Here is a 20,382-nt window from a genome sequence, read left to right as displayed (position 1 = left end):
CAGAATAGCTTTAGTGTTTTGTTTTTTAAACTTGAGAATGAACTTATACAAAATGCAGCAAGATATTCAAAAAACATTTTTAATGATTAAAAAATACACTATATCGGATTCATATCGGTATCGGACACATAAAGTGGTATCATGCCATCTCTAGTATATACAGAATGTGGCAACTGAAGTATACACAGAGGGAAATTCAGGGAAGTGCAGACAGCCATGTAGAACGAGACCCAGCTGAACTAAATTATCAACAATGGCACAAGGAAAGCACAAGCACACCAACTCAAAATAAACCAAAAATGTCATAATTATATGTCAAGTTTATTTCTAAAGTACATTTAAAAACTACAGCTGATGATTAAAGTTATGTACATCTAAAAGAAAATTCAAGTAACATAAAACAGAGGACACAATCAAAGTTTAGGTTCAACAGTTTTTCCAAACAGTTAGAGTTGAAGCATTCGCAGAGACAACCCTGTGTTTCATCCCTGACCACCAAATACAGCACCGAGCTCCTGTCAGAGCTTCACACTGCAGTGATAAAGCTGTGCTGCACAGTGGGGACCTAAACATAATCATCAAATTAATGACAATGATAACACGATCACATGCTTAACTTGTTACAGACAAATATACACAATACACCTTTTACCTGACATCCTGTCAGAAAACACTGGAATTCACCCTACACCTAAAAATTTCCATGTATGGTGGATCCTAGATGCACTCCAGCTGTCGATGGTGTACTGCCCACAACTCAACAATGGCCTCTGGGAACAGACATAAATAAAAAGTTGTGTAATGTTCAATCTCACATCCTGTCCAACCTTTTGGAATGAGGTCTGTCACACTAGGTGTTTTGGCAAGATGCACTCCAGAAAACATGCCTGTCACCTTTTCATTGACATTTACATTAATTTTAATGTAAATCAAATTAATTTGATTTGCATTAATTAACATTAATTATGTGTAACCACATAATTTCCTCAGGGATTAATAAAGTATTCTGAATGTGTCATTTAGTTCACTAATTAGTAGCATTTACCTTCACGACAGTGGTGATGTCTTTCAATTTGTAGCACAGCAAGTTTTTTGTGTTTATGATTCTGTGAGAATCGCTCCACATGGTTTACCCAAAGTATGTTGATGTCCTCAAAATCAAATGTGAAATGCGCCCTTATATCTGCTCCTCCCAAGCCTTGACATTCTAGATGTCTCATCCAAGTTTTTATAAATCTCAAAATACCTAAAAATTGTCTTTGTGTCCTTGCATGATGATACTGTAACTAGTTTTGTATTTTTGCAAATATTTTGTTGACTCTTCATAAATAAAGGGGGTTTTCACATAGTTCACTCAAGTAAAATTGTTAAAAGTTAAATTGTCTACATTCCCCACTGGTTCCTGGTCCCTAAAAAGGTACCGTCTGAGCAGAAGCAGATGTAGATTAAAGTTGTTGTAATATGATGGCATTAACAGGACTCTAACAGTGTGAATACACGGTCATCCCAAAGATGAGGTGCAGTGAGGGTGACACGAAAACTTTCAGTGCATGCAAAATGACATCATTGCACTGAAAGATCCTCATTTTACACTCGGCTCCACTAAAATCCCATCTTGATGCAGTCTGGCCAGTTTAAAATACGTGTTCTTGCACAAAAGCACAACCAGAATACCATAGTAAAATGTCATGTGATTGAAAAAGTGAGACTGTGATGAAGATGATGTACATACGACAAAAATTAAATTTTTGCAAGAAATGCATTTTGAAAGTACACATAGTGTACTTTCTGTGGTGCAGTTTGTTAGCCCGAGTACATAAGCATACGCCGACAGATGTTCACCATCAGAGAAGCATGTACAAACTTAACGGTTCTTGATTCAGAGCCCAAATGTCAGAGTAAAGGAAGGCTTTCAGAATGTAAAGTGCGTATTGTTGTTAGCTGTAATAAAATCCCAGTGGGAACAAAATGTACACTAAAGTCCTTATTATCCAAACTGTTCCACATCCTGTATCTGTGTCTACACCGAGTCAAAGCAACATGACGTATAATGGGGTTTTTCAGATGAGTGTGTTAAGGACTGATAACAACTACGTAACACTGACACGATTACCTGTAAACATGCTGTGTACTCAAATGCATCTTTTGATATTTCAGAGGGCTGATAAAGGGACTGTGGGAGCTTTTCTATCTGTTACACCCAATAATTCTGACATGAAGCTGATGCTAATGACACTTACTAGAGATTTTTGTCAAACATCAGAAAACCTGCTCACAAAGGATTGGATCAATGGGTCAGTGAGTCCAAAGACTAAGCACAATGATCCTTCTAACATCTTTAAATGTAATGACCAATATTTTACATCCTGTTATGTTCCCTCCATTCATCCGCTAAAATTTAAAATTTGGGTTAAAACTTTTCAAACTTCAACATGGCATGTGTAAACATACTAGTTTTCTTAAGTAAGCCTAAATTATTTCTGTTTCAGAATCTTATTGTCAAGAACAACAAAATTGTAATCAAACCCGTCCTGAAAAAAATACTTTTTTATTAAGCCACAGCTGTGCAAATGATCTAGTTTAACTTTAAATCCACAAAACTTGTGAAATAAGTTAAAACTGAGGATTATCTTTCAACTTACACAGATAAATTATGTCAAAACCAAAAGAAATCAGTTTAGACTTGAGAAAAAGACTTGCTGAGGCTCAGAAAGCTGGAGCTAAAAATACAACATTAACAAAAATTTTCCAGGTGTCAAGAAGTGGAGTGAGAAGGATCATCGATACATTCAAAGACAGCCAGACAGTACAGAACAAGCCTGGCAGAGACTGGAAGGAATAGATCTCAAAGACTGGACAGAAAACTAGTGAGAGACGTGTCTAAAGACCCCAGAACAACCAACTCCTAGCGAACCTCGTCCCCACAGTGAAACACGGTGAGGATGCTTCATAGTGGAAGGAAACATGAAGAAAGAAAATGTGACAACCCTGAAGGAAAACATCAAGCAGTCAGCAGCAAAACTGTGCTTGGGTCTTCACTTTGTCTTCCAACATAACCGCAAAACAAAACAGACGTGGCTCCTTCAGGAGGCGATGAAAAACCAGCTCACAATGAGCATTACTGACTGGCCTGCACAAAGTCCTGACCTGAAGCCTGCTGAACATCTGTGGAGGGAACTGAAGACCGAGCTCCATAAAAGATGATCGTCAAATCTGGAGGTGCTTGAGAGTTTTGCAAAAGAAGAATAGGCTGGGGTTACTCGGTTCAGGCTGTTATCCAACAGAGACCACACACAGCTGACTGTTAGCATCAGTGACGCTAATAATTCTGACCCTGCTAGTTTTGTGTTTTTGCAAAGTAAGAAGTAATGTGAGCATTCAAAATAAAACTAGGATGTTTGAACACGCTGTTTTAAACATTCCTGCTCTGTTTAATGAAATTTTCATTGAGCGACTAATGACCTACAGTGAAGTGATCATATTAGCCAGTGAAAGAGTGACATTATTCCATTTTTACCTATAACAGTTGTGGCCGATCTGTGTTTAATTCTGGGTAACTCACTCTTACTGCTTAATCAGTCTCTCTGTAGCTACTTAGAGTTGTGTTGCTGGCATATGCGACGTGCTTCTGACAAAAATTGATTAGTGTATTAATCTTTTGTTAATCTGTCAGCACAAGGAGTGAACTAAAGGAATTTTTGTTTGATACGATATCTCTGGCCTCAAACGTTCCAGCCTTGGGACTCTCCTCCATCTCTGCCATCTCTGTATCTTGGTGGCCTTGACGACTTTCTTGCCCGTGTGCACTTGTGTTTGCAGCCACGTGGTGATTAGAAAGCTGAGATTACGAACGGGACCGGGACAAGATGTTGGTCACTAGAAAAATCTCAGCAATCAAAATTCATAAGGAATTATGTCTAATTTTATTCCATTTAAGAAGACATAAATGTTATATGCTGAAAGGTTTCAAAAAACACCTGAAGCTCTCGGGGGCTTATTTCAGGTGTCTCTCTGTAAGAGGCTGATTCATCAGTGGGAGGTTCCCATCAGGTAGCTCCTCCAGCCCTCCTCTCTACCCCACTGGTTCCTGGTCCCTAAAAAGGTACCGTCTGAGCAGAAGCAGATGTAGATTAAAGTTGTTGTAATATGATGGCATTAACAGGACTCTAACAGTGTGAATACACAGTCATCCCAAAGATGAGGTGCAGTGAGGGTGACACGAAAACTTTCAGCACAAGGAGTGAACTAAAGGAATTTTTGTTTGATACGATATCTCTGGCCTCAAACGTTCCAGCCTTGGGACTCTCCTCCATCTCTGCCATCTCTGTATCTTGGTGGCCTTGACGACTTTCTTGCCCGTGTGCACTTGTGTTTGCAGCCACGTGGTGATTAGAAAGCTGAGATTACGAACGGGACCGGGACAAGATGTTGGTCACTAGAAAAATCTCAGCAATCAAAATTCATAAGGAATTATTTCTAATTTTATTCCATTTAAGAAGACATAAATGTTATATGCTGAAAGGTTTCAAAAAACACCTGAAGCTCTCGGGGGCTTATTTCAGGTGTCTCTCTGTAAGAGGCTGATTCATCAGTGGGAGGTTCCCATCAGGTAGCTCCTCCAGCCCTCCTCTCTACCTGGGTGTGGACAGCAGGAAGGATCCAAATAAAGAGAGACGGACGGCTCACAGAGACACCATCACCAGACAGCCTCCTTAGCAGCAGCCTCCACCCTCCTCATCCTCCAACAGAGCTCCAGAAGGTAAGACGAGCTGCACGAGTAGAACAATAAAGAGTCACTGACGGGCATCTCTGTGGCTTTAACAGGATAAATAACAGACAGACGAAGGAGTGGGCAAAACTCGCACACTGACTTTTAGAACTTTTAAATGCCGAGTCCTCCTTTTAAAGGATAAATTCAGGGTTTTCGTTGGTTTTTTTGCTCATGATACGCATTCCTCCAGTCTTTTATTCATATTGTTATGTTTCTCTTCTTTGAAGTTTGGTGTTTAATGAGAAAATAAACTTAGATTCAGAGAGGAAATGTGCCAAGTGTTGGTGCAAGGAGACAAATTTCACTGACAGCTGAAGGAGCATGGAGATGTTTAACTCGCACAGTGATGATTGTTCAGTTAGTCTGTTTCTGTGACATCTTCAGAGTCATAATTTCAAACATTCTGCATGCTGGGATTTTCCTAACCTTACAGATGATGTACAGTAATAACTCCAAGTGTTACCATTTGATGTTTGTGCTACTTTCTGTCCAATCACAGACGTCCAACTGTGTTTTTTTTTCTTTCAGGTCTTTGTCAGGCGATTGGTTCCCTCCAACATGCTGTGCCCACTGCTCTTCCTGTCTGCATTCATTGTACTGGCAGGTAAGCATGCACCGCAGCTACTTTAAAAGTATCCTTACTAGACTTGAGTATTTGGTGATTAGTATTCAGGAACTGATAATCAGAGACTGAGGAACAAAGACCAAATGACCTGAAGTGAGGAGGGACAGTGAAGGCCATTTGAAGTGCTGATAATCTGACAAACATGGACAGATTTTCCTGGGATCCTTGCTTTCATATCTTTATTTTAGAATAAACAATCATACAAACAAACAAGCATTTTTAAAGAGTTCAAGGGATGTAGATCTCTGTCATCTGCCCATCCATCAATCTGATGGTTCATTAATTACATTCAACACGACTCCCTGAACTCTTTCAAACCCCCTGTCTTGTCTTTTAGTTTCTATGTTTTTCTCGTGGAAGGTTTGGCGCGTTTGACAATGCTATGGTCTTTTTTGCATTGAAAACACTGAGCTTTACTAACATTTTGCTCACATTTAACATGTTTGTGTCCTTAAAGGTCCAAACACAGTAAATATAGTTTTGGGTCTATGTGGAAGAAATTATTTCCTGTTTTCTGTTCACATTCAATTTAACTCACTCATCTTAAACTTTTCACGTAATAACTGAACATTTCAAGTCCTGTTTTTTGTTAATATTGAGTTATTTTCGTGGCATTTTGAACTAATAAGACTCAGACAAATTATAACCCCTAGTCCTGATCCTAAACTTGAGTTACTAAATTGAAATTTAAAGACAATAAACCAAAAGTGTAACTTGCAGTTAACTGACAGCATTTTTTTCAGTGGCAGAAACAAGCTTCCATATTTACTGGATGCAGGAAGATAAAACTGTACCATGGGGAAAATATGGATCGCTACATACAAAAATAGCAGTGTGTGTGTGAAGAGAAAGGCACTGTAGAGAAATATATAGTACTAAAAGTTTAAACTTCAAGCACTTCAGTTAGTAAAACTGAAAAATGTTTAACAAGGTCACCAATACAAATATCTGCTCTCTTTTAGAATAATATATTAATGCTTATAAAACAGAAAAGATGTGTTAAGATATCTGCAGCCAGCCAGGAGAAAATCAGCAAATAAAGTTGAGAATCTTTTTTTTTTCTTAACTGATACTCAGAGAAATACAAAAACATTACTTTGAGTTTGATTCCATAAAAAGTGACAAAAACATTAGATGTCATTGAAAAAGTTTAGACCCTCCTTACCCGCCATCAGACGCGTTACTGTAATCTGATTACTTTTTTCAAGTAACGAGTAAAGTAAGGGATTACTATTGCAAAAACGGTAATTAGATTACCGTTACTTTCCCGTATAGGAACGCTGCGTTACTGCCTTACTAAAACCGTGATTTTTTTGCGAGAATGTGTCATGACAGTGACGTAAGCGAGCGCGACGTTGGTGACAACAGCTGTGTGCAGATCAACAATGGATCATATATCGATTGTGGGAGAGAGTATGAGCGTGCAGCGTTTAAAGCGTGGAAGTACTGACCTTACTTTGAGTTTGATTCCATAAAAAGTGACAAAAACATTAGCGTCCGTTGTGCGTGGGAAGAAAACTTCTTTTTACAGCAAAAAAACCCCCTAAACTTCCAAGCAAGCACCGAGTGCGCTACCACGTAATGGGAAACTCACAGAGAAACTCGCAGATTCTTCAACTGACCGCTGCGGCTCACCTGCACCAGGGTAAACTTCCGCCTACCCTCAGTCCTGCTTCACAGGTGAAAATAGAGCAACAGGACCGCTAGTCTTTGACTTTATTTATTTTCTGCTGTGTTTTACTTGCATCTATTTGAAAGACTGAGTGTAAACACAAAAAAATATTTTATTTTATGTGCTGGAATGTGCAGAAAATAGGTTTAAATGTTAAACTAATTTCTTCAAGTCAGAGAATGGTGCATATAATTTAAGTTTTGCTTGATGCATAAAGTTAAAAGATTAAAACTGATAAAACAAGTTTAAAAAAAGAGACTTTTCCATTTGATTACATTTTGTATGATGGATTATGCAGAAAAAGTAGAATTGGGCTGAAAGATCTATCGCTTTATCACCTATTCAGGTTGTAAATCGTGTTTTAAAAAGTAACTAAGTAACTAAGTAATTAATTACTTTTGAAAATAAGTAATCAGTAAAGTAACGGCATTATTTTTTGGGGAGGTAATCAGTAATTAGTTACTGATTACTTTTTTCAAGTAACTTGACCAACACTGCTCGCCATACAGAGGTCCGAGGGATCTCCCAGAAATGGCCAAGCTCATTTCTGGAGAATAGGTGACTGATTTCATACCTGCTGATCTCTTACCCAGTGCAGGTTAGGTTTGCAGTATTAGTTACCATCATGATATGCCCCAGTCACACTTTCACAGGACAGAAAACCCAGCGTAAATAAGATTGAATCCACACTTTTAAGCTTAAATTTCAAAACTTACATTTAACTACTGATTTTATCTACTGTTCTGTTTTTATCTGTTTTGATTTTATATACTGTTTTGTTTGTTTGTTTGTTTGTTTGTTTGTTTGTTTGTTTGTTTTATTAGTTTCAGGTTGGCCATTCTTGTATTTTGCTCGTTTGTGTTGTTGTGTTTGCACATCTCTGTTGCTTGTGGGGCTCGCACACAAGAATTTCACTCGCATGTGCTGTGCCAGTGTGCCTGCACATGTGATGTGACAATAAAAAGTGATTTGATTTGATTTGATTTGTTAATTAGTTAGTTAGTTTATTTGCTTGTTTTAATCAATTTTAAATCATGCTTTTTATTTTTTTTTTGTTTCTAATGTCTCTGTAAAGCACTTTGAATCACCTTGTTGTTGAATTGTGCTATACAAATAAACTTGCCTTGCCTTGCCTTGAATCCTGCTTCGTAGTGGACCTCCAGTCTTTGCATTTGGAGTTTTTTCCCTGTCCATATCTGTCTGTTACTGGTTTTTCAGCTTCACCCTGATTATCTGTGAGTCCCTGTCATGTATTTCATACATTTTGTTTTACTTTGTTTTAGCCTCACTGGCACTCTGAATGTTATCAACTCATCATATTCAGATCAAAACAGCTCTCATTCTCTTTTCCAAACACTGCATAGCTGATCTATACAATGCAATATCTGAAGTTACAACATAGTAACATTTCTGTACTTTAGTGTTTAGGCCTGTCGTGAGAGTACATGTTAATGTACTACCGTAACATAGATAAGACTTCATAAGTCCCCATATATCCATCAACCCTATTTCTTTAGCAAAATAATTTGAATAGTTGTTTTACACCAGCTATGAGACTGATCATGACCTATCCGGCTGTCCATCGCTGCATCGAGTATGCTCTGCTATTACAAATGAGAGTGTAAAGTGAGTAAGTAATAAAAACGTTAAGTCTACTATACCCATCCATATAAGTTCCCCAAGTTTAACTTGTAATCTACCCTCCTTTTCCAAGATTTTGGCAACTTGTACGAATACTTTGTTTCTACAAACGCGTGAATGTGAACCTTTGTTTGTCCTAACAGCTAACAGGCTGCAGCTCACACCTCTCACGTGTGTCTGTGTCTTCAGGTGCTCAGCAACAGACAATCAGTGAGTCTTCAGTGTTGGACATCAGCTCATGTCCCATCACATATTATGGACAGAAGTACGAGAAGCTCTATGTGAGTAGGATGAAGCCTGATGTTTTAGCAGAGCTTTATGTGTTGTTGCTGTTTAATCTCCACCTGTAGCAGAGATGATGTTTGCAGACTGAGTGAAGAGTTCAGAGATCAGCGTCTTATTAATGTCCTCTGCAGTGATGCTGAGTATGTAACCATCACCTGATGCAGCTTCCTGAAGCAGAGCGAGAGCTCTGACTGAAACCTGAGCACCAACAGTTCAGCTGTACATGACAGAAAAACCCACAAAATATTTTGCTATTTGATTTGTTGTGTCTCTGATTTTTACAGGCGAACTTCACAAGAGAAGAGATTGCATTCTGTTTTGACAAGTTTTACAACCCTGGGAATAAAGGCGACTGCATCGTGGGGAGCTCACCTGACAAAAGGAGAGCAGTTCTTTCTATAGTTCAAGCAGATTCTTTTCTTGAACGTTGGATTAGAACTAAAACACAAACAATTCAGAACAGTTTGAGATGCAGTGTGCAAATAATCATGCCGATCCGCCATTTAACGGTGAGTCCTGCTCTGTATCACAAAGCCTGAAGGGTGTGCCTAAAATTAATAGTTTCAATCAACACTGAAAACAAACATAAAATGAAAAATGTTTTTTTTATTTTTTATTTTTTAAAGGGACATTGTAGACTAATTAACATGAGTATGTAAGATGCAGCCGTACAGGCTAGTTTTCACCTGAAGGGTGAAGGAAAACCAAAGATGCAAAGGCATCTAAGCGTAGACAGGAGACAGGACCAACGCATGTGAATGGTAAAAGTAATGCATAATCATAACCAAACAAACTAAACATCAAAAGCAACTATTAAAGATTGAAAACAGAGGCACTTTAAGACAATACAGACCATGAAAACAGAGACTTGCATGGATACCACTTCAGTATATGACAACATGTTGGATTATGATCGTGTTTGTTTAAAAATCACTTTTTCTGCTATTTTTGTTGCTAGCAGAAGGATTGGTCTGATGATTGGTTATATAATCACCTGATTTAAAAACATGTGTGATGACTGTAGTTTTTATAGCATATGGAAACACTCCATTATGAAATTCAAAATGTTTTAGCAATGCAGCTCAACAGGCCCAATGTTAATGTTGTGAACCTGAGCTTTTCTAAACACTTTCAGATGAAACTTCTTCACAGTGACTGAATCTTTCCTGTTAACCTGTTTACAGATGATCTTAAACCTATTCAACTTTGGGACAGAAGCAGCTCTGAGTTTGGAAGCACATGGCACTGGTTTAGTGGCGGTGAGTCTGTGTGTATATGAACAATAACACTTTGACGTAATATGTTAAATACTTTATATTTAATGCCAACATTTGTGTCTGTTTTCAGCTTGATGTCAGTTCTTTCTGCTCTGTGATTATAACATTAGCTGTGTTTGTTTCTGTTTAGCTCCAAACTCGGGTCAGTGATGTCGTAATCGACACATTAGCGGTTAATAACGTTCTTAACAAGTATCATAATTATACCGTAGATATCAGTGGATGCAGACACTCAGGTTAGTGAATCTTAAACTCCTACCGTGACTTTGGGATTATGTAATTCTGAAAGATTTGATTGTTACTGTTTTATTTGCACTTACAGTTGGAAAACTGTTGAACTAAAGTGAAGCCTCTATCTCTTCCCAGGTACTGTGTATATACCTGGTACTGTGGTCAACTCTGACCCAGAAATCTGCTCCAATGTCACCTGTTCTGAGACTGCAACCCTCCAGACCTCTGGTTGTGGTCCATTGGAGTATTGTCAAGGCAACGGCATGTAAATATTTTCTCTTCATATTTTGTTACTAAAAGGTTCTACAGTGAAATAACTTAAGAAATAGAGGGTCCCCTGCGGTAACCTTCTTTGGCAGCAACTCATGGTGATGTTTGTGGTTGGTTGCCTTTGTTAGCTGCAGGTTGGCCTCCACCTGCACTGTGACCGGCCCCACTGTCATCGACGTCCACGGCCATATGAACTCCATCCAGGATCGCTGTGCGTACTCTCTGTTCTCGACTCCGTCACTCCCAGACTTCCTTGTTCTGGGGAACTTCAGGGACAGACGTCGTAAAGATGTGAGCTTTTTGGACAGTGTGACGCTGCGTGTGGACGGGCATGACATTCACCTGGAACAAGGTGGGAGAGTTCAGGTAAGCGACCTACAGCCACAGTTCATGTGTCAGAGTGGAGTCTGATCCAAAGTCCTCCCTCATCCTCTGCTGAACTCAGTGGTTGTTGCTGTGAAATCAGCCTGTTTGTGTGTTTGACATGTTTCACTCAGTGTTTCCACCACTTTGTCTCTGCTGTGATGCAGCTGGACGACTCCACACTGACCCTCAGCAGCTCATCTCAGCTGGTTCACGGTGTGCAGCTCTCTAAGGACCAAACTGGAGTCACTGCCGAACTCACCAAACTCAGCATCTCTGTCTTCTTTGATGGCGACACCGCACAGATCGTCTTAAAAGGTACAGAAAATAAAGTTTAACTCATGTAATGTAAACTGTAAACTGTGCTGTTATTTATTCTTCTGTGTTTGTCCAGTTTGAATATTGATGCTGATCTGACTCATTCTGTCCTGATCCTGTGCAGGACCTGCTGGTTCATCTGTGGAGGGTCTGTGTGGAAACTCCAGCAGCTCTCTGAGTGACCTGAGGCTCTCTGAGTACAGCTCCACCAGGTAAGACCGCATCACAAGCTCAGAGTCCCTCTGACTGCTGCTGCTGATGTTGCAGATATTCTGTTTTTATAAAGGAGCCTGAACTTTGTTGTTTGTCGCCCCCTAGCTGTGAGATGCAGTACAGTGAGCCTGCTGACAGCACGATCAACTGCACCAGTGTGACTGAACGGTGAGCAGACTGATCCACAAGGCAGGATCTGTTTACCCTTTGACGTAATAAAAAACATGTGTGTTGATCTGTCTTGTAAATTACATGGTACATCACATGTGACTGTAGCATAGATGGAAGATAAACACAACTGATTACAGATTATTATTTTATTGTCTTCAATTTTGTTTCTCTATCTGTGGTACAGCTGTAATCTCCTGAAGGAGGCGCCCTTCTCCTCCTGTAACACTGACATCGACCCAGAGCCCTACATAACCGCCTGCACCGACACTTTGTGTAAATATCCTGCGGTGAGCGGACTCAACTGTCAGTTCCTGAAGGCCTACGCCAGAGCCTGCAGTCAACACAACCACGCTCTGGATGGCTGGACATCAAAGACCGGCTGCTGTAAGATGTTAATAAGACCTTAATAAGACGTCAGATTGTCACTGATTTCTAGAATCGATTCAATTCTGATTCGATTTGATTTGAATCGGGGAAATTTGGCCTCAGACAGTCAGAAATATTATAATTCAGATCATGCATCGGTACATTTCTATATTTTTATATCCATAAAAAGAAAGCTGACACTTGCGAGACTTTATCAAATATTGAAGATACTTATTATCTAGACGGAGGAATAATCACACGTGGGGCATCGGCTTTCATGGGAACATTCACACCAAAAGGTGACTTTGTTTATTGAACTCTCGCGTATACTCCGCAGCATAACAGGAAGCATCCTTTCAAAATAAAATCACAACAGATGACAATGAGGGCATACCTATTAACTAGCTCAACAAAACTGTTCTTGAAGTAGACTGAGAGAGAGAGAGAGAGAGAGAGAGAGAGAGAGAGAGAGAGAGCTGTGCATGAAGTGTGATTGTATCGTGGTGGAAGCAAAACAGCAAAAGTAAGAGGGAATTCACGTCGATGTTTATCAAATGTGAAGCGTAGTTTGCTGCTTCTTTTGCTGCTGGTTCAGTGAATTTTGGTTGGAGAGAGAAACCTGCAGCTTCGGAATCTAGCGCAAAAAAGCGTGGACCCGCCGAAACATCAGAATCAGCGAGCTGTCGGCTTTCAGCCCCAGTCCGTGCCGTCGGGTGAGAAAGGCAACATCTCACTGATCCTGATCCTGATCCACAGGTCCGCGCTTTGTGTTTACGTCTTTGTGCAGAATCCGTGTACCTGCTCTCATTTACTGTTTTAGCTGTTTGGTGGTTGTTGAAATTTTGTGAGGTTTAACCTGAGATTCTGGCTTTTTGGGCAAAATAAATTTAGATTAAAAAATCGATTCAGGATTTTAATGAATCGATATCACGTTATCCAAGCTAGAATCGATTTTAATCGATAAATCACTAATCAAAACCCACCCCTATTAATAAGCTCTCCTTTGTTAAAGAACTGAACTGTGGATTTTTAGAGCTCCCATGTTTTCAGGATAATAGATGAGTGTGTTCCTCTGTAGCCTCTGAGGCCTTCTGTCAGGACAGGACCTGCAGCGATCACGAGTTCTGTGGTGAGAAGACGGTCGGTGGTGACACTCGCTGCTTTTGTCGGACCATTTTTGCCTCCAAGTACCAAGAAAACAACTCTTTGGGTACGACAGCTGTGACATCACCATGACAACAGGGCTGAATAATGGAGGAAAACTTCTAACTGTGATTTTTCTGACTGATATTGTGACGTTCAGGTGATGCAGCGGTCTGCAAGGAGAACACTGCTTCAGTCACTCTGGTCGGTTGTCTCCTGGAGGACAAAGACATCAATTACTCTGCTTTACAGCTCAACGACCCGACCTGCAGGGGTCAGGTGGACGAGCTCACCCACATGGTGACCTTCAGCTTCAACAGCAGCAACAGATGTGGGACGGTGGTCACGGTGGGTTTCATCTCCTGCTGTTTAAGCTTTGATCTCTGTGAATTCTAAAATTTTTGGTCATCTGAAGTTTATACCAGTCAGTCAACATCTTAAAGAGTATCAGATGTTAAAGATGAAACAATGAAGAACTTGCTTAGTATCTGATTATGTGACCCTGCAGACCAACAACAGCTACGTCATCTATAAGAACACCATCAGGAGCCAGAATCACTCTTCTGACATCATCACTCGCAACGACCAAGTCCAGATCGACTTCTCCTGTGTTCACAGTCAGCCAAGCATCCACACTGCAACCTTCAGAATCAGAGACTGGTTTGTAATGGCTGCTAGGTATTGTTTGAATATTTGTTAAAATGTGGGCATTGTTAACAGAGCAAGTATTTTAAGATGTTGGGATTGTTGTTAACAACAGGTCCGCTGCACAGTGCATCACATCTGGAGCATGGAATTACACTCTGACTATCAAGGCCTACACTGATGCCGGCCGCACACAACTTGTGGAGTGGAACAGTGAATTGCAGTTGAACGAGAAAATCTGGATGGTGTTGAAGACCGATGGCTTGGATGGAAGCATGGTCAGTGTGGTGACCGACTCCTGCTGGGCAACTGACAAGGCATCACCCACCAGCAGTCCAAGACATGATCTGATCATTAACGGGTGAGAGAAACTCAGAGGTGGTGGTTGCTCGCTGCTGCTCAGAGATTAATTCAACTCCTTTTGATCACTCTCATGGACTCCTGAACAAAGTTTATTTTCCTGCTTATGAACAGCTGTGCAAACCCTGCTGACCCGACGGTGCAGGTGGAGGAAAACGGACTGGCAACCTCCACTTACTTCTCCTTCAACATGTTCCGGTTCACTGGGGGCTCTAGTGACATCTTCCTTCACTGCCAACTCCACCTGTGTCCCAAACAGGGGAACAACTGCATCCCGGTACGCAAATGTTCATAGAAAGATATACCAAATCTGGCCATCTTTTCTGATTTCATGAGACATTGCTCTGCACATAGACATTTCTCTTCAGTGTGCAAATGTTCAAGCACTGAAGCGCATTATTTACTGTTCCTTATCCATAGTGTCTTTTGCTATTGATGTCCAAATAGCTTCTAGCTGTCCACAGAGAATTGGTTTGCATAAAACTTTAGCGAGCTGTCTTTGAATACATTAAATCTCAAATCTGCTCAACAGAACTGAAGTCTGACCTTTCGCTTCGCCATTTCATCAGGTCCAGAACTTCACATTCTTTTTTCTTGGTCAAATAGTGTCTGCACAGCTTTGATTTATGATTGGGGTCAATGTCTTGTTGGTATATGAACCCACGACTAATCAGCTCCGGTCCAGAAGAGACTCCATAATGCACTAAAATGTTGTGGTAGACTTTCTTGTCCATGACACCATAGATTTTTTTCCTAATTTGCCCGAGCTGTTAGATATGGGTGCAGTGCATCAAGCATTAACCCTTTAAAGGCGGTCGGAGCGGCAACGCTCCGTTTTGCGTAACTATTTTTAAATCCCTGTAGAACCGGAACCATGTAAGCTAGCACAATAATGTTGTTTTGCATATGAAACTGGAGGGGTTGTACTTACATCTTATGCCATCAGCTTGTGCTAGGTCACGGTTTCCTTCCACATATAGCTTTGCAAAAATTGCATAAAAAGTGCTTGCAGGAACAAAAATGTAATACACTTTGCCAATCCGATCAGCTTTTCGTAACACTTCCTACATTGAAATAGACGTCAGCGCGAACGATCGCATGTCCGCCATTACCTGCCAGAAACCGGAAGTGACGTCATTTTCGCGGAAAATGTAGTTTTTTAGTTGTAGGCCTCAAAAGCCTATACTGGTGTTTTTAAAAGTCATGTTTGACTTTATGCTTTTCTGAATAGTTTCTGTGATGCTTAGAACTCAAATTGCACTGCTTTAAATAGTTTATTTTGATGCACATGCTGTTTTCTTTGCAAATTTGCATTATACGATTGTTTTTCAATTTTTCTGCAGTATATAAAAATTGGTGTATCTCAGAAATAAAACTATGAAGACACTCAAATTAAATTTCCTGTGGTTGTAAACTATTTTTTGCAACTTTTTTGTATTTAAAGTTTTGAGGGATAAACCTCTTAAATTTCTCTAATTAGAAATATATGTTAAAAAACAAAACAAAAACGATGTTCAATTTTTCTGTAGTTTATTGCACTTTTTTGCAATTTATGTGGTTACTATGGATTTAATGCATAAATATTATTAAAATTTGGGCTATAACAGTTGTATTGATGTATAGCAACTTGAAATGCTCCCAAAAATGGCACTACAGCATGTAAAAATATAAAGTAAGCTTTGGCGGACTTGGTTCTATGGTAGGTCTTAAAGGGTTAAAAGGTTCTTCAGCTTTTGAAAATGCTGTTTCTGATGCTGTTCATTGTTATCACCGGAATTCATCATTTTTAAAAGATGAATCGACCCATATATAATAGATGCTGATCGACTTTCAGAGACTACTATCATCAGATTCAATAAAAATGTTAGAATTGGAGGGTTTTGACACAAAAGATGAAATGTTTGCTGTCAGTGGCTTCAGTCCTAAATGAATGGATCACTCTTGGTTTTGTAAAGCCTGGACTTTGTCTTTAACTTCCAGACGTGTAACACACCTGCTCGGGTACGCAGATCTGCCAGTTTGACATATGAACCTGAAGCTCCAGCCTTCATCAGCGTGTCCTGGACTTATTAGGTAAGGTACAATCGGCTTTTGTGATTTACCATCATATATGTTATGTGGTGATTGCTGAAGAGAACAGTGAAGTTTAAGTAAGAAATTCAGAAAGAGGAAAAATGCCTGAGGAAACCTCACTGGTGGAGGTGGAAAGAGACATTACAGATATGTTAGCAATTTTTACTGGAGTTAAGTTTTCTGCCCACCTAAACTGATGGGTTTGTATTTCCAACTTTGCCTGATAAGCTGTTGAGTGAATAAAATGTCCTAGTTTATACAGTGGTTCAAAAAGGTGTTTCCCCCCCTTCCTGATTTGGTATTTCCTTTGTAGATTTGTCACACTTAAATGTTTCAGATCATCAAAAGAATTTAAATATTAGATAAAGATAACACAAGTAAACACAAAATGCAGTTTCTAAATGAAGGTGTTTATTTTTAAGAGGAAAAAACCTACATGGCCCTGTGTGAAAAAGTGATCGCTCCCTTAAACCTTATAACTGGTCGGGCCAAACTTAGCAACAACAGCTGAAACGAAGCGTTTACCATAAATGGCAGTCTGTCTTGTACAGTGCTGTGAATGAATTTCGGCCCGCTCATTTTTGCAGAATTGTTGTAATTTAGCCACATTGGAGGATTTTCAAGCCTAAACCACCTTTTTGAGGTCATGCTACAGCATCTCAATCAGATTCAGGTCAGGAATTTGACTTTGGCCACTCCAAAGTTTTCATTTTGTTTTTCTTAAGCCATTGAGGTGGACTTGCTGTTGTGCTTTGGATGATTGTCCTCCTGCAGAACCCAAGTGAGAATATACGGCCATCTGTTCGTGATCTCAGCTTGAGGTCAAGAATCGTTCTTTTGTGACCTCCTGGATGAGTTGCTGATGCACTCTTGCAGTAATTTCGGTAGGCTGGCCTGTGAAAGTTCATCACTGTTCGAGGTTTTGTCCATATGTGGATAATGGCTCTCACCGTGGTTCACTGAAGTCCCAAAACCTTACAAATGGCCTTCTAACCCTTTCCAGACTGAGAGATGTCACCTACTTTGTTTATCAGCCGTTTCTTTGGATCGTGGTATGTTGTTTTGCTTTTTGAGATCTCTTAGCTTGCTTCAGTTTGTTAGAAAATTTCTATTTAATTACAAATACTTTTTCATACAGGGCTTTGTCTAATATTTAAATTTGTTTGATGATCTGAAACACTTAAGAGTGACAAATACACAAAAAATAGGAAATTAGGAAGGGGGCAAACACTTTTTCACACCACTGTACGTCACCTGACAGTCCAGCATCAGGGCAGAGGTCATCCTCAAACACAGATGATTCCAACAGAAGAACTGGGATATGATTTGTGAAAAGGAGCCAAGGTCTGTGACAGAAAGAACAGCAGTCACAGTTTACTCTGGTTGTCTTCTCAGGTGGTTTCCACGGTGACTTGGATGGACTGACTGACCAACCGAGTGCTGACCTAATGTGACAGTGTTCGCAGAGACAAGAGACATGCTGCTTTTATCCATCTCCTTTATACTTGTACTATTCCTGCTAAAGGATGGAAAAATAAAGCGTGTGGTAACCAGTCTGTGTTTTTCCAGAATTTCATTACTTCTACTTTTTGGCTCTGAAACTGTTCAGCTTGAACTCCAGTCTTTTCAGCTTTAATGAATATTTCCTGCAATACATTCAGAGGCTTTGAAAAGCTGACGGGCTTAGAAAAATGAAAAGATGTGCACTAATATTAGTGTTACAGACACCACCCATTCATTCCACATTTAAACATACAGTTGTGGTCAGAAGTTTATATACACTCATCATGAATGTCATGGTAATTTGTTTTTTTTAAATAATTTATTGGAACTGACCTTTTTCGATGGTGGAATGATGGTATAGCATACATGTTTAATTACTTTAAAAAATAAGAGCTGGGTGCTCAAGTTTGAATTTATTTGGAATTTTCTCTAATTCACACAGGGTCGAAAACTATGCATAAAGACTTAAATATATACTTACATCCTCACTAGTATTTGGTTAAATGTCTCAGAAGGTTTGACCTCAACCAAACACTTTTGGTATCCATCAACAAGCTTCTGGCATAATTCAGGCTGGATAACTGACCATTCATCATGGCAGAATTGGTAGAGTTTATTTCAATTGGTTAGTTTCCTCGCAAAGACCTGGCTTAGCTAATGTGAGCTAATGTGCTTTATCCATTTGAATCGAGTTTTCGTTTGTGTTTGGGATCATTGTCAAGTAAAAAAAAAAAAAGGAGTCCTGTATTATTGCATCCACATTGTGTAATGTACCAGTAGCAATAGTGTAAAAACAGCCCCAGAGCATGACGCTACCACCATGCTTGACGGCCGCTGCAGTGCTACTCCTCCAAACACACCACCTGTCATTTTGGCCAAATAGTTCAACCTTTGTCTAATAATAATAATAATGGATTGTATTTATATAGCGCTTTTCGACACCCTCATAGCGCTTTACAATTCCACTATTCATTCACTCACACACTGGTAGAGGCAAGCTACAGTTGTAGCCACAGCTGCCCTGGGGCAGACTGACAGAAGTGAGACTGCCATATCACGCCATCAGCCCCTCTGGCCAACACCAGTAGGCAGTAGGTAAAGTGTCTTGTCCATCGAACCGGCAACCTTCCGGTTACATAGATGAGCTTCCCAACCCGCCGCCCCGGTCGTCTAGTCTCATCATAAAGATGTTCTGCAGAATGCATTTGGCTTGTCCATATGAGCAGCTACAAATTTCAGTGGAGTTTGAAGGTGTTATTTTTGGAGTAGGAGTTTGTTTCTTGGTCAGCACCCTCTCATTCCGTGGCAATTTAAAACTGACTTTGCTATCGACGTTGATGCTGGTGTTCCAGAAGTTTCCTGTTCATGGCAGGCTTGAGCCTGGGGGATCCCTGAACATCCTGACCAATTTCCTCTCATCTGATAGTGACAGTTTGGCTCTTCTTTCAGTCCTTAGCAATGAGACATCCAAATAACTTGTACTTAGATGAAACTGCTTGAACTGATGATCTTGGAATCTGCAGTTGCTTAGAAATGGCTCCAACAGACCTTCCCAACTCATGTTAATCTACAGTTTTCCTTCTTATATCTTCACTTAGGCTTTCCCATTACAAGCATTGGTCAATCCAGTGAGGGCTGTTTAACAAATTCTTTTTATCCGGGCAAAGAGAAACCCACAAGTTTTTTCTCTTTTATTTTCAGGTGCTTACTTTACCATGTAAGAACCATGTAGAACCTTCAGCGTCAAGATGTGTGAATAGATATTATATAGAACACACAGGGAGTGGGCAGAAGTTTTAACACTGATGTCCCTCTTCTAGCCAACATGCAGGACAGTTTATATGGCCAAAATATATTTTTGTAGCAGGCTGTAAATATCTTTATTTCTGTTGTAAAGTTTGACATTTTGCGTCTGTGGGAACTGACTCACTTTTGGTCACTTTTAGAACCAGTCTGAAGTGGATATTAGAGAAACTGCAGTGTTCAGTGCTTTAACATTAGCTTTATTTGTTAGCCCCAGAGGTTGATTTTGCATAATGCAGCTTGGCATGCTGCAATATTAACATACACCAGGTTACTGACAACCCTTTTTCGAGCTACCAAATGGAAAAATGGGAAAGCCAAAACGGATAAGACTACATCTAAAACACAATATCCTCTTTAGCATGAGACAAAACAAAACTCAACTCTGACCTTCCCCTTGGTCTCAATGGGTTGGCCAATTATCCAGAACATAAATCTATTGGAATTTTAAGATCAGAGCCATACCACCAGAAAACAAACATTTACTCAAACTGGCATATGGATACTATGAAACATGCATTTCTACAACTGTCTGATTCTAAACTACCTGAATCTGATGTAAACCCGTTCCTATTGATAGAAAATCTCTTAAGACATTTACTGTGGGAGGTCCCAAAGAAATCCAAGATGACAATAATCATTCAGAGAATTC

At 39.8% G+C, this 20,382-nt stretch overlaps 1 protein-coding gene across 2 annotated transcripts; it reads left to right on the top strand.

Moving 5' to 3' along the window:
* The first annotated feature begins 4,612 nt into the window (after window positions 1-4,612).
* LOC146578949 (alpha-tectorin-like) lies at window positions 4,613-17,980 on the top strand. Of its 2 annotated transcripts, none has more exons than XM_085259806.1 (19): window positions 4,613-4,759; window positions 5,300-5,375; window positions 8,899-8,990; window positions 9,279-9,503; window positions 10,179-10,253; window positions 10,402-10,507; window positions 10,638-10,767; window positions 10,901-11,138; window positions 11,303-11,453; window positions 11,578-11,665; window positions 11,772-11,834; window positions 12,022-12,221; window positions 13,282-13,413; window positions 13,507-13,694; window positions 13,855-14,006; window positions 14,107-14,352; window positions 14,466-14,628; window positions 16,332-16,424; window positions 17,820-17,980. In XM_085259806.1, exons 2-18 carry the CDS (start codon window positions 5,330-5,332, stop codon window positions 16,422-16,424), a joined length of 2,388 nt encoding a protein of 795 aa, XP_085115932.1. In that variant the 5' UTR covers window positions 4,613-4,759; window positions 5,300-5,329; the 3' UTR covers window positions 17,820-17,980. The 2 variants fall into 2 exon arrangements, with proteins under 2 accessions (XP_085115932.1, XP_085115938.1); XM_085259812.1 differs by having other exon boundaries at window positions 13,855-14,024.
* The last annotated feature ends 2,402 nt before the right edge of the window (window positions 17,981-20,382 follow it).

Source organism: Mchenga conophoros, linkage group LG3 (assembly GCF_057382185.1).
Source record: "Mchenga conophoros isolate Kocher_MC1m ecotype Shallow Benthic linkage group LG3, M_conophoros_male_GT1.1, whole genome shotgun sequence".
NCBI lineage: Eukaryota > Metazoa > Chordata > Actinopteri > Cichliformes > Cichlidae > Mchenga > Mchenga conophoros.
Note: the sequence above shows the minus strand (reverse complement) of the source record. Positions and strands in the feature narration are given on the sequence as shown.

Coding starts and splice junctions, on each gene's coding strand:
- LOC146578949 (XM_085259812.1), top strand. CDS start 5,330: ATGCTGTGCCCACTGCTCTTCCTGTCTGCATTCATTGTACTGGCAG. Junction 11,139..11,302: donor AACAAGGTGGGAGAGTTCAG/GTAAGCGACCTA, acceptor GCTGTGATGCAG/CTGGACGACTCCACACTGAC. Junction 11,835..12,021: donor TGCACCAGTGTGACTGAACG/GTGAGCAGACTG, acceptor TCTGTGGTACAG/CTGTAATCTCCTGAAGGAGG.